General features: G+C 35.9%; 1 protein-coding gene across 9 annotated transcripts in view; it reads right to left on the bottom strand.

The window, feature by feature from the left end:
- EPHA6 (EPH receptor A6) overlaps positions 1–14,092 on the bottom strand; it is an 831,631-nt gene that overhangs the window by 231,944 nt on the left and 585,595 nt on the right. For all 9 annotated transcript variants that reach the window (XR_012378040.1, XM_073892326.1, XM_073892340.1 and 6 more), the window contains 2 exons: positions 5,913–6,021; positions 2,750–2,823 (listed from right to left, as the gene is read on the bottom strand). Coding sequence is in view for 8 of the 9 variants with exons in the window: in XM_073892326.1 (XP_073748427.1) it covers positions 2,750–2,823; positions 5,913–6,021 (183 nt within the window). In the remaining variant the exon portion in view is untranslated. The remainder of the gene's footprint in view (positions 1–2,749; positions 2,824–5,912; positions 6,022–14,092) is intronic.

The raw sequence follows: 14,092 nt of genomic DNA, 5'->3' as shown, positions 1-14,092 counted from the left end.
AAATAAGAAAGCCTATTGGTGTCCCTCCTGAACCCTTCATACTAGCACTAGGCACTGGGTTTTCCAAACTCATGCCTCAGTTCAGAAACTCTCAGGCAATAAAGAATAGATCCATGGACAATGACAATGGACATCAGCCCTTCCTGTTCTTGTGGTTGCTTTCATAGCCAGACTGCACATGGTCCTGGAAAGGACCCCCTGTCTATGCCGAAGTTGAGGGTGGGAATCTAAGGCCCAAATCCGGTCACTAGCTGTGTAGCTGCTACTCTCCTTGAAAGGCGTGGAGGGCTCACAGCCCACCGGCAGTTAGGATGATGAATAGTGATGGTAGAAAACTTGAATGTGTGATTATATATTCATTCACAACTTCTTCCAGTATCTGAAGAAGTCACAGACTGCCTGTGGACATTCCTTGGTTTTGCTGGTTGGTTTCTGTTTTCCAGGTTAGATTCCTAGCTCCTGGAGGACAGATCATCTCTTATACATCTTTATATCTTTCCAAATACCTTAGGTATGGTTTTATAGGTAATAACCACACAGCAAACCTTTATTAAATTTGAATTAGTAGGGATTAAAAGATCAATACAAATCTGTGGCATAGTGGATGGATGATATTTGGTTTTGTTGCTTTTGATTTTGAAAACCATACAATACCCTGAGTTAAGTGTTGGTTAAGTTTCCTTAGAAACATGCTCTTGCAAGAAAATCTCAAAAGCAAGCAAAGAAAAAGTGATCAAGTGAGTTTAGAGGACATGATGAAATGCCTGTTATTAGCAGAATTTGCTTCATGAGTTCTACGCCTGTTGCCTTCTTTCATAACTTTTTGCCTACTCTCTCCTGCTACCAGATATGCACCCATGAGAATATTAGGAGTTTTCAAAATATTGCCAGTAAAGCATTGTAGGCATACATAGACCTGACAATGATTCTGAAATACTGTGCTTTTCTTGACTTCCCAAAGTTTAGATTGGAGGAAAAGAGATCATCAGATCATCTTTACCTCTGGTCCATATTTCTTATGATATCTTTATAACTTAATGGGAGTTGTGGTTTCAGACTGAAAAATCTAAACACAAATCCAGTGGCTACTATTAGATGATTAGTGGTGTCTAATTGGATTTAAGGTGTTAATATCACTTTTTTTCTGTAAACACAATATACGTAGTATAGAAAAAAAAACTTAGCTCCAATTTTAACTGTCTAGTTACTTATTTAACTTATCCATGGCTTCTTAAACATCGGTTTGTTATCTTTCTTTTACTTCTGTGGCTGCCTTAGGTTATTTTCACTGCTTCTTGCTGGGCCCATCTGGTTTAGTTTATGCTAAACTGCTAGTTGGAAAACAGATAATAAATACCTCAGGAGCATCTTTTTCCTCTGCATTTACTAAATGTACTAAATGCCCTGCAGTGAACCTGAGGTTGCTCAGCATGTGTCATCTGTCCAGGTGTTTGGATCTGGTTTTCTGCCACTGTTCATAGCATTTCCAGCTCATCCCCTGGCTGGTAGTGGCTGTCTGAACTTTCTGCTCTCTGCCAATGCAGTGAGCCTCAAATGTATTGTTAAAAAAAGGAGCAACTAGGGAGACCTTGCTTAAAATGCATATGTCTTGGCCCTACCATGGACCTTCTGGTCAGAACTTTGGTGAGTGAGGATGGAACATTCTAATGCAGATAGTCTGTAGAACACTGAAGAATCTTGTGAGCCTAGAAATAGCCCTAAACCATCCCTCTAGTTTATAATATCCTCACTTCAATCCTTTCTGCCCCCTTCAGAGAATGTTATAGATTGAAAAGTCCCTTATTCCTTTTTCTCATTTGAAGTAAAGATGAGTTTTTTTTAAAGATTTATTTATTATTTATTTTGAGAGCATGAGAATGAGAGAGAGAGAGAGTACATGAGATGGGGGAGGGTCAGAGGGAGAAGCAGACTCCCTGCTGAGCAGGGAGCCCGATGCGGGACTCGATCCTGGGACTCCAGGATCATGACCTGAGCCGAAGGCAGTCGCTTAACCAACTGAGCCACCCAGGCGCCCAGTAAAAATGAGTTTATAGAGTTATACAACGTGCCTCACACATTATCTCTACACTGTGGTTAATCAGAGAACACCCCTTTCTTGTTAATTCAGAGTCTCACAACAGAAAAACTGTCTTGACAAAGTAGTGTGCCATTCGGAGGTGGAGGTGGTGGTAGAGGTGGAAGTGGGCATTGGCGAAGAGAGGGTGGCAATTATCAAACCAACTATAGTGGTAATTATAGCTTACTTGGGAAGAGATTCTACAAATGAATATAACCTTGTAGTCAGCTCAAGGATTTCATACATATTCTAAAAGTTAAAGAGCTGATTTCTTTTTTAGTGTTAATGAATTGTAAATTGATTTGTTATATGTTTAAATGACAGAATAAAAATTCCTTAATATTTCTATGGCTAATGCTCTACTAAATAAAGCCAACTCACATTCAGGAGCCATTGTGAATGGTAAATAACTAGAAACAAGCAGTCATCTTGTATTTTTAGCATATTCAGTCTTCGTGTTTTCCAGCAAGTAGAATTAGTGAAAAAGTACTATCATTTAATGAGAAGCAGGTGCAATTTCCACAAACAAACCTGGAAACCAGATGAAAACTCTTAATGCTGAAAGGTTGGAAGTACACTTTTACAGGTTTTTTCAACTCAATGGATATAAGTTTAAAATGAACTCTGGAGGGCTGGAACAATATAAAGCAATGGAAGAGTCACGGTACTTACAATGCCCATTCTGCTGTAAGTGGTTTCTTCTCTTCTCTTCTGACTTCATTTTGGCCTTTATGTACCATTGGCACCTTTTAAAAGGGTAAACAGAATCTTATTTTTAGAACTGAATGAGAATCAAAACCAACTAAAATACCTATCACCCATAGGCAAAGTTCTTAACATAAAGACCATTTTTTAAGAAAATCCTTACATAACATGTGAAAATTTTACTCCATACAAGGTTTTTTGTATACAACAAAATTAACCCTAGATAAGAATAAAATACTCTCAAGTGGATTGATTGATTCAAATGATAGGAATCTTAGAGAATATTCTATAATCAGAAATAACCGTCATGTCCTTCCTTATATAACTTCTAATAGCTGTGAGTTGGTAAAAGGCATTAAAACCCAAAATGAGAACATGTTTTTGAGTCAAAAAGCTCAGGCATTTAGACAACTGTCTTCTAGTTTCATTGCTAAAGAGCATGATTTCTTTTTTAATGTCAGAAATTTGGTAGAGGTATGTTCTGTTCTCTCTTGGGATGATGGTGCTCTAAGAAAGAGGAGATGCTTATCTTGCATGACTTCTTCAACGTGAATAAATTCATCAGCATCCATATGATTTGACAGTTCATCAAATTTCTAATTCCAAATGGTTAAACAGAATACATCTGTGGTATACAATCCAATCTTTCAATATGAACTTATCCTCAAACCCTATGGAAAACTGAGTATTTATTCAGAAATGTCTTACAGTTTTTATAGAATAATTTCCAATGAATACTCCCCTATCAAAGTGCTTAAGGGATACTTCAAAACTTATTTTTTAATCCTGTATAATTGAAATTGTATTCCCCAGGATGTAGAATATTAAAGTAATTTCTAATGTCATATAAATTGGCAAACATGGAAAGTAAAAGCTGAAAATAATTTAGTACAAAATTTTCTTTATCATTGAATTATCTTTTTAAGTGGTATTCAAATTCTGCTTCAGAAATCCCAAATAAAGATAACATTTGAGCGCATCTCTGAAGTTCATTAGGGCAAGCTGATTTAGCCTAAAGGCTAGAGGTTAATTTTTTTAACCTAATTGTCATTGTGACTTTCTATGCACCAAGACTGTATTTAATCCCTCTTCTTGCAAGACAATCCTAGATAGGATCAGAGGAACTCTAACCTGTTATTTTTCTCTTTTGTTTTGTTTTGTTTTGTTTTGCAAACAAGCTTAGACGTCCACCAGGATACACAGGGTTTTGTTTGGTTGTTTCCGTTGTTGTTGTTGTTGTATTTTTTATAACCAGTTCTCCCTTGCTAGTGATCAAGGATTTTGTAGGTCATGTTTGGTATTTGTAGGGTGTTTTATTGAGTATTTTGTTTTCAACCAGATGGTTAGTTGGTTTAGAGAATCCAAAATCTGTTTTCCTGCCCACTATAAAAGATGGTTGTACCAAAGCTGTGATGATGGCAGGAACTGTCAGAGGTTAGCATGAGGTATAAAGGGAGAGAGAAATAGGGGAGTGCTGGGCAACAGTATCTGGTGGTGGCACCATGACATGCCCAAACTAGTTCTTTCTATTAGGATTAATTTATCAGTATTTCCTGCATTCTTGCATTAGATATTTTTCTTTTTTCTTATTACTATAGCTATGACTTTTCTATCAGGTAATTAGCCTCCCAACACAGGAGACTCTGAGATACTCTCTATTTATTACCAGAGCAATACTAGGTCTATTAATACTGAAAAATTTTAAGTACACATGGGTAAATGTGTCCCTTTTACAATTAATTTCATAAAGAAGTCACCATTTCAACTCAACCACATTATGATATTCATGTGTTTCTCTGTTCCTTGATAAGTTCTGTAAAAGTGGGTTTGTTACAACTACATCTGACACCTTCAACAGGTAGCAGTTACAGTCAGGCAGGGACCCACCTTTGACAAGTGCCTTCTAAGTACTTGTGAATTTATTGATTTGCACCTTTAGCCTGCTCTAAAATTGTAGACAATAAATTTCCATGCATGCATATCTTCTATAATTTTAAAATTAATTTTAATAAAATATTGATATGTAAGTCAAGTTTTAAAATGAACAAAACAAAGGGTGTTTATAGTTCACTGAACTATTGCCCCTGAAGGTAGCTCTTTGTTATTTCTGCTCATTATCAAATATCAACATTTTCCAGTTGAGATGGCATACTCTGGCTGGTGTCATCATGGATGCACAGTTTTTGGCTGGCATTTAATTGCTCTTTTAAATCATGACATTGGTTTTTTTGCAGTATGTGTGTTTTTCAGATTATCAAGAAAACTCTTGAGGTATTCTTTTGTGCCCCTACTGATAATCTAGAAGGAATCATTTTTCCCCTTGTAGGAATAAAAATATGATCTAATATATTGACAATATCTGACAAAGAGTCGAGGCCTAATATCAAGGCTTACATAAGAAAAACTACTTGTTCTTTTATGTGATTTCATACATATTATCTTTACTCACATCTCTGTATTCTCAGTACCTGGCTCATGGTAACAATCCAATATATCTAAAAATCAATAAATGGTTTTAATTCATTGTTATACCATATGTACAAAAATAGAAATATAAGTTTTAGATGGGTGAAGCACTTTGACCAGCTAGTCAGAATTCCAGTCTAGGTCTTTTGCTATGTTAAATTTATTGTTACTCTAAATTTTCATCCTTATTACACTAAAGTGGAGAAATACCGGGTTTATAAAACCAATTAATATAATTCTAATATAGATCCTTTCACTATTTAATGAATAAATATAATACATTCTATAACACTAAGTTTATAAAGAGCTTTTATATAAATTCTCTGTTGAATTATTTTTTTCCCCAGGAAAAATCCCTTTCATGGGATAATTTGAATGTAACAAAGGAAAAACTCAGAAGTAACTTATCGAGTAAGAATTTATCATTCATAGCTTTCAAAGTGTTTTTATCAAGTCCCTAGCTGCTTTCAGATTCAGAAGCCTACTGATACAGAGAACTAGCCAGGTGGTTCTGTTATCATACAAATTTCAGTCAGAGCAGAATCTGCCCTGATCCCTTTTTCTCTCAAATATGGTTTGTTACGTTGAAAAGCATATGAATACAAAGTATATCGGAGAATGGTTATTCACAAATATTGGTAATAATCTGGTATGCTGTAGTTACCTCCCAGTGATTAAGAAGAACAAAGTAAGAATGACGAGGAGAGTAAACCCCCCAACAGCCGCGGTGGCTATCACGAGAATCTGTCCCTGCTCGGCCGCCATGTCAGAAGCTGAAACACAAATACAATATTAAATTTTCCCTGGGTGACATTTCACTACCAAAACTATTTTACAACTTAGTCTGTGCTTGAAAATATGGTAATGGACACCAAAAATCCCTACTGTGTTTGGCTTTATTTGGCACACAGGATGCAAACGTAAAATAAAGGCCCAAGGTTGAGGTCATAACCCGCAACATCACCCTTTCTTCTTTTTCACAAAAATACCAATAGAGTAGATGGATTCTTAGTATCCCACATTTTAGGATTAAGTATTTGTTGCAAATTTAAATCAGCAGATGGACTTAAAGGATTTTGTTTATACAATTGCTGACTTATTTCCTTAAACACTTTAATCAACACACTAGGCTTTACCCACTGTTTTGGTATCTATTTCCACAAAGTGGAAAGACTACTGCATAATTAGCTGAAGAATGAGCTTTTTTATATTTCATGGAGCTTAATTCAAATACTAAAGTTAAGAATTCGCATTCTACAGCACAAGGGTGTACATAGTAAGTTCTTAGACGTCTAGCAGTAATTTAAAAAATTACATTTGAAATCTTCCTTTTTTGAAGATAAGACTAGATAACATATGGTAACAACATACTATTTCTCTCATTGACAAAACTGTATCTAAAACTGTATTGGATGCATGTTTCACTACTTCCCAGGAATCTTTTAAAAAATATTAGTTCAGTTAATTCATTAGCACTTCCTATTTTGTGTATTACTGAAGTTTTAATCAGATATATTTTTTATTGAATGGGATATGAACAATTGCTTAGGAACAGAGGCAAGAAAACTGAAGCCCAGAGAAGATACAGAACTTGCCCAACTTCACATACCACCATCACCAGAATTCAATCTTCAGATTTATGTTTCATTTCTCCTTACTTAGGCTATACCTTGAAGTAATAATTCAGTTAATTATCAGTATTCTAAAATATGGAGCCAATCAGTCCCTAAAAATCCTTTAACTAGAATAAAGCTTGATTTTTATTTTGATTACTATAAAAATTTATTAATCAAATTATTTATACCCAGAAAACTGAACCAAAGAAAGAATATAACTGAAAAACATTTAATTCTCTAACATAACAATTTATTAAACTTGGGTGCTTTAAGACATTCACAGAAGTAGGTCTTTTTCTGGGAATCAAGTATGCAGTATACTATGTGCAAATTTATATGCAGAGTAATAAACTTCTTCAATAAAAATGACCTATCTACTAGAAAATATCTGAACATTAAAAGGTATTGTTGAGTAAGAAACCAATCACAGCATTTAAGAGGCTTTTTGAGAAATCTAACTGTAAATAAAATAAAAAATCATTTATGTTCAGTTTTCAGTAAGAAATTTATTAAACCTTGGAATTAGATTTCACTCACTATGATTTAATTAAGATATATTCAGGCATCTATTTCTTTTAGCTCATAATCTGTGCAGATACAAGTTAAAGAGTTGCATCTTATCCAATAAATAAAGTGCTGAAGTTTTTTTACTAGGTCCTCAATGAATTTCCTATTCTTCAATAGCACTGATATTGTGAAGGTTAATGTGTGCTCTAAAATGTGACATTTTCACACTGAAAATCATTGAATAACAAATTATAAGGAATAGATGTTACAGAAAAAAACATTAACTTTTTGAAGATAAAGAAGATGGCATTTAAAAAGAAAACATTGAGCAAAACTGCTGTATTTGTAAACTATATAATATAGTTCAAGAGTTTTAAAACTGGAACCTATATTTTCACAATAAACAGAGAGCAAATAATTTATTGGGACCATATATTCAAAGTTCAGATGGAGGAGAAGATTATGTAATTGGGTCTTTTGAAAATGAGATTACTTTGTTATAGAACACTGTGTTGTTTAACTTAAATAATTACTTAGCAAACTGACAGTTTTACTAATATATCTTCTTTTTCACACTTGTAATCACATTATTAATGAACTTTGCTTCAATTAAAATTTTAATTGAATAACAAAATATTAAATTGTGACACTTTGAAAAATGCATATGCTTGTATAATTGTTTCTAAATTTCTGAACCAGAAATCCTAAACACTCTTCTTTGGAGATTAACGTATAGTTGACCCCACAACACAACTCTGAACTTCATGGGTCTACTTATATGCGCATTTTTTTTTACAATACAGTATGGTATTGTAAGTGTATTTTCTATTATGATTTTCTGAGTATTTTATTTTCTCTAGCTTACTTTAAGAATACAGTATATAGTAAAAAATATGTGTTAATGGACTATTTATGTTATTGGTAAGGCTTCTGGTCAACAGTAGGCTATTAGTAGTTAAGTTTTTGGGGAGTCAAAAGGTGTACATGGATATTTGACTACATGGGGCAGTGGGGGGGGTGTCCCTAACCCTCATGTTGTTTAAGGCTCAACTATATTTAAATATGTAAGTCATTTGAAAATAAGAGCATATAAGGTGATGAACTATTGTACTGGGAGTAAAATGCCATAGATTATGGGGCTGGGGTGATTATGAAAATATTAGGAACATCATCATCAACAGTAGCCACTATTTGTTTCGTACTAAACTATCCTCGAGCACTATGCTTAGTACTTCAAATTCAGCATCAAATTACTCTGCACAATGGTCTTAATAGGTATGTACTACTATTATTCCTAGTTTAAGTGGTTATAGTATTTGTCTAAGGTCACACTTCTTGTACACAGGGAATCTGGCAATCCAACCCTGATTTGCCAGGCTCCAGGCCCATGCTGTTGCCAGTGTTTTACATGACCATTTTCACTAACAGAACAAATGGCTAAATCCAGTGCTTTTGTGGGTCCTCAATACATTTTGCTTGACCCTGATGTCAGGTTTGTAAAATGAGAATGTTGAATTAAATATCTTTGTCACAACCTTTCAGAGCAATTTTATTATGATAGATACTGCGGTATCCATAAAGGCTACAAATTTTGGGAAGAACAAGATTTGCCGTATGAAAGTAAGAGGGACACTCATGATCTGTGGGGCTATTCTTGGCCCTTAATGGGGATAATTTCTGCCTTCTTATCATACTGGTGTTGGCCCATCACAAGCTCTGACTATCTCAGGATGAAGGCTATAATCCTTAACTTTGTTCACAAGGCTCTCTACAAATGGCTGTAATTATGTATCTCCAGATTAATACCTTATCATTCTCTAACTATGCTGAATTTCATCCAGTTGCTTGAAAGAGAGTGCCAAACTCTCTTTCATGGTCAATTCCTAGTCACTCCTCCTACATGAACATCACATCATTTGGGAAGCTTTTCTCTGACTGTTTAGATTTGATTAGGTCCCCAGACTCATGTTCCCACAGACCCTTGTACTACCTCTACCAATAAATTTCTATCATGTTTTATTGAAATCACTTCTTTTCTAATCTTTTTTTTTTTTTTTTTCCATTAGACTACTAATTCCATCAGGGCAGGGATTTTATTATTCACTATTGTAGCTGTAGTAAGTTGAATGATGACATCTCCACTGCCCCTCTCCCTGCCCCTACAGAAAAAGAGAGAGAGAGAGAGAATTTGTAGGTGCAAGTATGTTAAGGATATCAGTCATCCCGTGTTAGCTGGGTGGACCCAAATCCAATGACAAGGAAACAAAAGAGAAGACAAAGAAGAGAAGTTCATGTGAAGACAGAGACAGAGACTGTGGAATTAAGCAGCCACAAGGCAAGGAATGCCTGGAGCCACCGGGACCTAGAAGAGGCAAGGAAGGACTCTCTCTTAGAGCCTTAGGAGGGGGTATGTTTCTGACACCCATAACTGTGAGAGAATAGATTTCTGTTGTGTGTGTCATTATGAGAGCAGCTCTAGGAAACTAATACAGTATTCAGCCTATAAGGCCTGATACATAGTAGTAGCTCAATAAATATTTGAGGGAATGGACTGAATGATGGTTTGCATTGGGTGATTCTATTAAAAAAAAAAGTCAGATTAATCTAGGGTAATCCATATCCTCACCTTCCACTTGAGATATGTAAAGATTTACCCTGAAAGTAGCTATATGTATGTGAAGTAAATCTACTCAACATAATTTTAACCAGAAGAATCCAATTATTCTGTATGCTTGGAGATAATACTTCCCAGAAGGCAGGAGCTGCTAGGAAATACAGACTTCTGCATTTACAAGTTAAGTTGATTAAGCTTAGAAATGTGAATCTAAGGTTAAGAATGCATTAGTTCATTCAACAAATGTTTTCTGAGCACCTATTACATGGCAGACACTGAGATAAACACTGGAGATTCAGTGATGAACAAAAAAGACCATTACTGTCCTCCTGGATTTACAGTTCATGGGAAAGATAGACAATGAACAAATAATTACAAGTGTAAAGACTGTTAAAAAAGGGATACATAGGGGTTGCTCTGGATAAAGAATAAGCAGCCACTAGCAATGAGTCAGCACATATTGTATGTGTTATATGTATTATCAACAATGTTTGGACAGAACACACCCAGGACATCCCTTCTTCCAGCCTTGGGCCACCTTCCAAACTCTTTTCCAGTCACAACCTTTGGAATCATAATCTCAGCCATCATCTCCCTCTGGGACCAGCCAACACCAGTTTCTGAGCTTATTTCCTTCTTGCTGAGCAACTCAGAATTATTCCACTGAGGGGGAGGCTGCTGCCAACTGCCTGGTCAACATGTCTGCAGGCCTCCTCCTGCACCTACCTCTCTCTGGGCTCCTATTTCCACCTCGATAATGTGGCTCTGGAGGGTGTGGGCCCCTGCTTCTGTGAGGTGTTTTAGGAGAAGTGGGATGGTGCTGAGGGGCTCTTGAAGATGCAAAACCAGCAGGGATGGTCGCACCCTCTTCCAGGACGTGCAGAAACCGTCCCAAGATGAACGGGTTAAAACCCGGGACACCATAGAAGCCGCCATGGTCCCGGGAAGAACCTGAGCCAGGCTGCTTGGGATCTGCGTGCCCTGGGTTCTGCCTCACAGACCCCCCTTCCCCCCGTCTCTGTGACTTCCCATAGAACCCCTTCCTGGATGAGGAGGTAAAACTCATCAAGAAGATGGCAACCACCTGACTAACCTCCACAGGCTGGCTGGCTTCCAGGCTGGGCTGGGCAAGTAGCTCTTTAAAAGGCTCATGCGCAGCTGGGAGCCTCTGGAGCCCAGGGGCCCGGATGTCAGGGCTTCTGCCTGATCCTCCCCCTGCAGCAACTATGCAGCGTTTTAACCACTCTGGAGCCTTGTCCCAAGTCTTGGACCAAGTGAAAACAATAAAACATTTTGCGGGGGGAAAATAAAATTAAAAACATTAAAATCAAATCAAATCTCTGTGGAAGTGGACCTGCACAGTTCAAACCTGTGTTGTTCAAGGATCAACTACATGTGTTAAGAGAAGGAGGACGAAGAAGAGGAGGAAAAAAAAGGAGGAGAAAGAGGGGGACTTGTTTCTTGGCTAGAGGCCTCAAGGACCTGATTAATTTAAGTAGACACTTAGACAAAGAAACCATAAAATCATCTACCAAATAGATTCCAGAAAAGTACAGTATAGCTACAAATTACCCTGTCATGTGTGAAAACTTGTCTGTTAGTATCATCGAGTCATTTTTCAATCCTAAAAGGATTATTTCTAATTAGTTTTATAGGAGAAGATGTATATCATTTACTGAAGTAACACCCTAGAGAGCAAACCTGGCCTTAAAAAGAAGCAAGGACATCCAGGTAAGAAATGAAATTTATTTGTGACTAGTTGATTGGAAATGTCCCTTTGCTTAATGGAATGAGGTTGTAGTCTTGGAAAAATACAAGTATATTAAAATCATTATTTCATTGTATGGTTTGGAAAGAGGCACACTTCCTTAAGAGGAAGCAATTATCCAAAAACAGATGCAAAATTGTTCCTGAACAAGAGCTTAGTACCTAGCCAATGCTTGGCATAAGTCAGATTGCCATTATAAGTGAGATTTACTTTAGTTGTTTCTATTTAAAGAGAAAAAAAAAAGTGAGGTTCTTTACTTGGAATCCAAATACTTCTAAAAAATAGATTTAAAAAAATAAATTTCATGTCTTTAGGAAAGTATGAGAGAAAAGCAATTTGGCTATTTTTAACCAAAGAATTTTCTTCTACTGAGACATGATTTTGTCTCTCTGTAATCAAGATTATTCTAGTTTATATTTACATTTCAAAGTAAAATCTGTTATTTCTATGCTGTGTCATTTTCTGTGGAATAGCTTTTAAAGTTAACTCTTTTCTGTTGTGAAAATCTTTTTAAAGTTATTGAAGACAGCAGTTACATGATTTTTTTTTTTTTTTTGAGTAAAGTTTTCTCAAAATGCTGCCCAGGGAAATAAATGGTGGTATATATTGTTTCATATTTACATGTTTTATTTATGACTCCCAATTCTTGATGAAATGTCAAAATTGCAAATGATATTATCTCATCATTTCACCAAAATGATTTTTTAAAGCACAGCAGAAATCTCAGCAATATAATGGATTGATAGTATCCAGTAAATTAATCTTAAGGTTTATTGACAGACCATGCAGGAAATCCTTAGCATTCTTTTTTTTTTTATTTTCAGGAAAAAAAAATTCCCCTCCTAGGTCATATACTGTAATCAGGATTAGTTTAACCTTATGAAATGAGGTACATATATAAAGATTTAGCAATATATAATGGAGACTAATCTGAACCTGAATACTATATGGTTATATAGACATATAAGTATGACATATGAATGAAAGCTGAGGATATATTTCTCCTAGATAAACATAATCTTGTGATTTTGTAGATGATGCTGTTATTCTCTTGGCTACCTGGACTTGAAATGTGCAGTCATCTTTGATTCTACCTTTCCCTGTAACTTCATGTCCAGAATCAAATCTTTATCATGTCTTACATTATCTTGTGTTTATTACCACTGGCACAGCCTCATTTCAGGCCTCAGCCTCACATGATTAGGCTACATTTATGTTTTTCTATTCAATTGGCTTTCTACAGTATTTCTTCCCAGTCCATCTCACATTATGTGGCCACATAATTATTCTTCAAAATAATATTTAAAAATATTCAGAGGCTTCTCCAGTGCCTAGAGGGTAAAACCATCCCACCGCAGCGGGGACACCATTCTTAGAGATGTCCAGGCCTAAAACCTTGGACTCAGCCCTCCCACAATTCTCCTTTGCCTTCAGGTTGATCATCAAGTCTGTCATTCCTATGTTTTAAGTATTTCTTAGATTGATCCCCATTCTCTCCTGTTCCCATAGCTATTCAGATACTCATCACATGTCTTTGAATTCAGCAAGATGGCAACTTCATCTATGTGGAATGCAGTGGAACAATAACAAGATAGACAAAAAGAGCCTCTGAAGAGACATTTGATAGATATTCACATAGTAAAGAATGCATAGTTTACTCCATACAACAGCTTTGATGCCTCACACTCTTACTTCAGATGTGTTTATTGATTTCCAAGTTTACAAAACAGTAGAGTAACAGTAAATGAAGTACATGGCGGCCGGGGTGAGATATGTAAAGAGAAGGAATGGAATGGAAGAGCACACTGCTAGGCTGACCACCAGAAGAACTGGGAAAACTGAAAATCTGGTGTAAGATTCCAAAATATGCACTACTCAGGAGTCAGGAATTTAAGATCAAACATCCCTGTAAAATTCAGGGAGCATAGAAGGACTCACTATATTATAACTCAAAACATTAACATGATCATACAAGGTCAATTACAACAGGCTGACTTATGTCCAGTGTATTTTATTTAAAAGGGCAAGAGTCTGTGGATGCATGATTAGAAAAATATGTCTCTGCAAAATATTTAAAAATAATAAAAATAGTACTTTTAAGGCCAAACTTTTGTCTGAAAACTTCAACTGTCCAAAAAGATTCAATTTCTGAGGATTTCAGGGGTTTTGGCTCATTTTAACTGTACTATATGCTTCTTGAGGGGAGATATAGTATCTTTCAACTCTCTATATCCCATGGGATTAGTAGAGTGCCTTACACAATCTAGGAATTAATAAACATTCATGAAGAAGTGATAAAGAACACATTCTAGATATAAGGATTAAATAAATGTCCCTGG

This window comes from Callorhinus ursinus, unplaced genomic scaffold, assembly GCF_003265705.2.
Source record: "Callorhinus ursinus isolate GAN/ISIS: 27379988/994484 unplaced genomic scaffold, GSC_fseal_2.0 scaffold1, whole genome shotgun sequence".
NCBI classification, from domain to species: Eukaryota; Metazoa; Chordata; class Mammalia; order Carnivora; family Otariidae; genus Callorhinus; species Callorhinus ursinus.
Note: the sequence above shows the minus strand (reverse complement) of the source record. Positions and strands in the feature narration are given on the sequence as shown.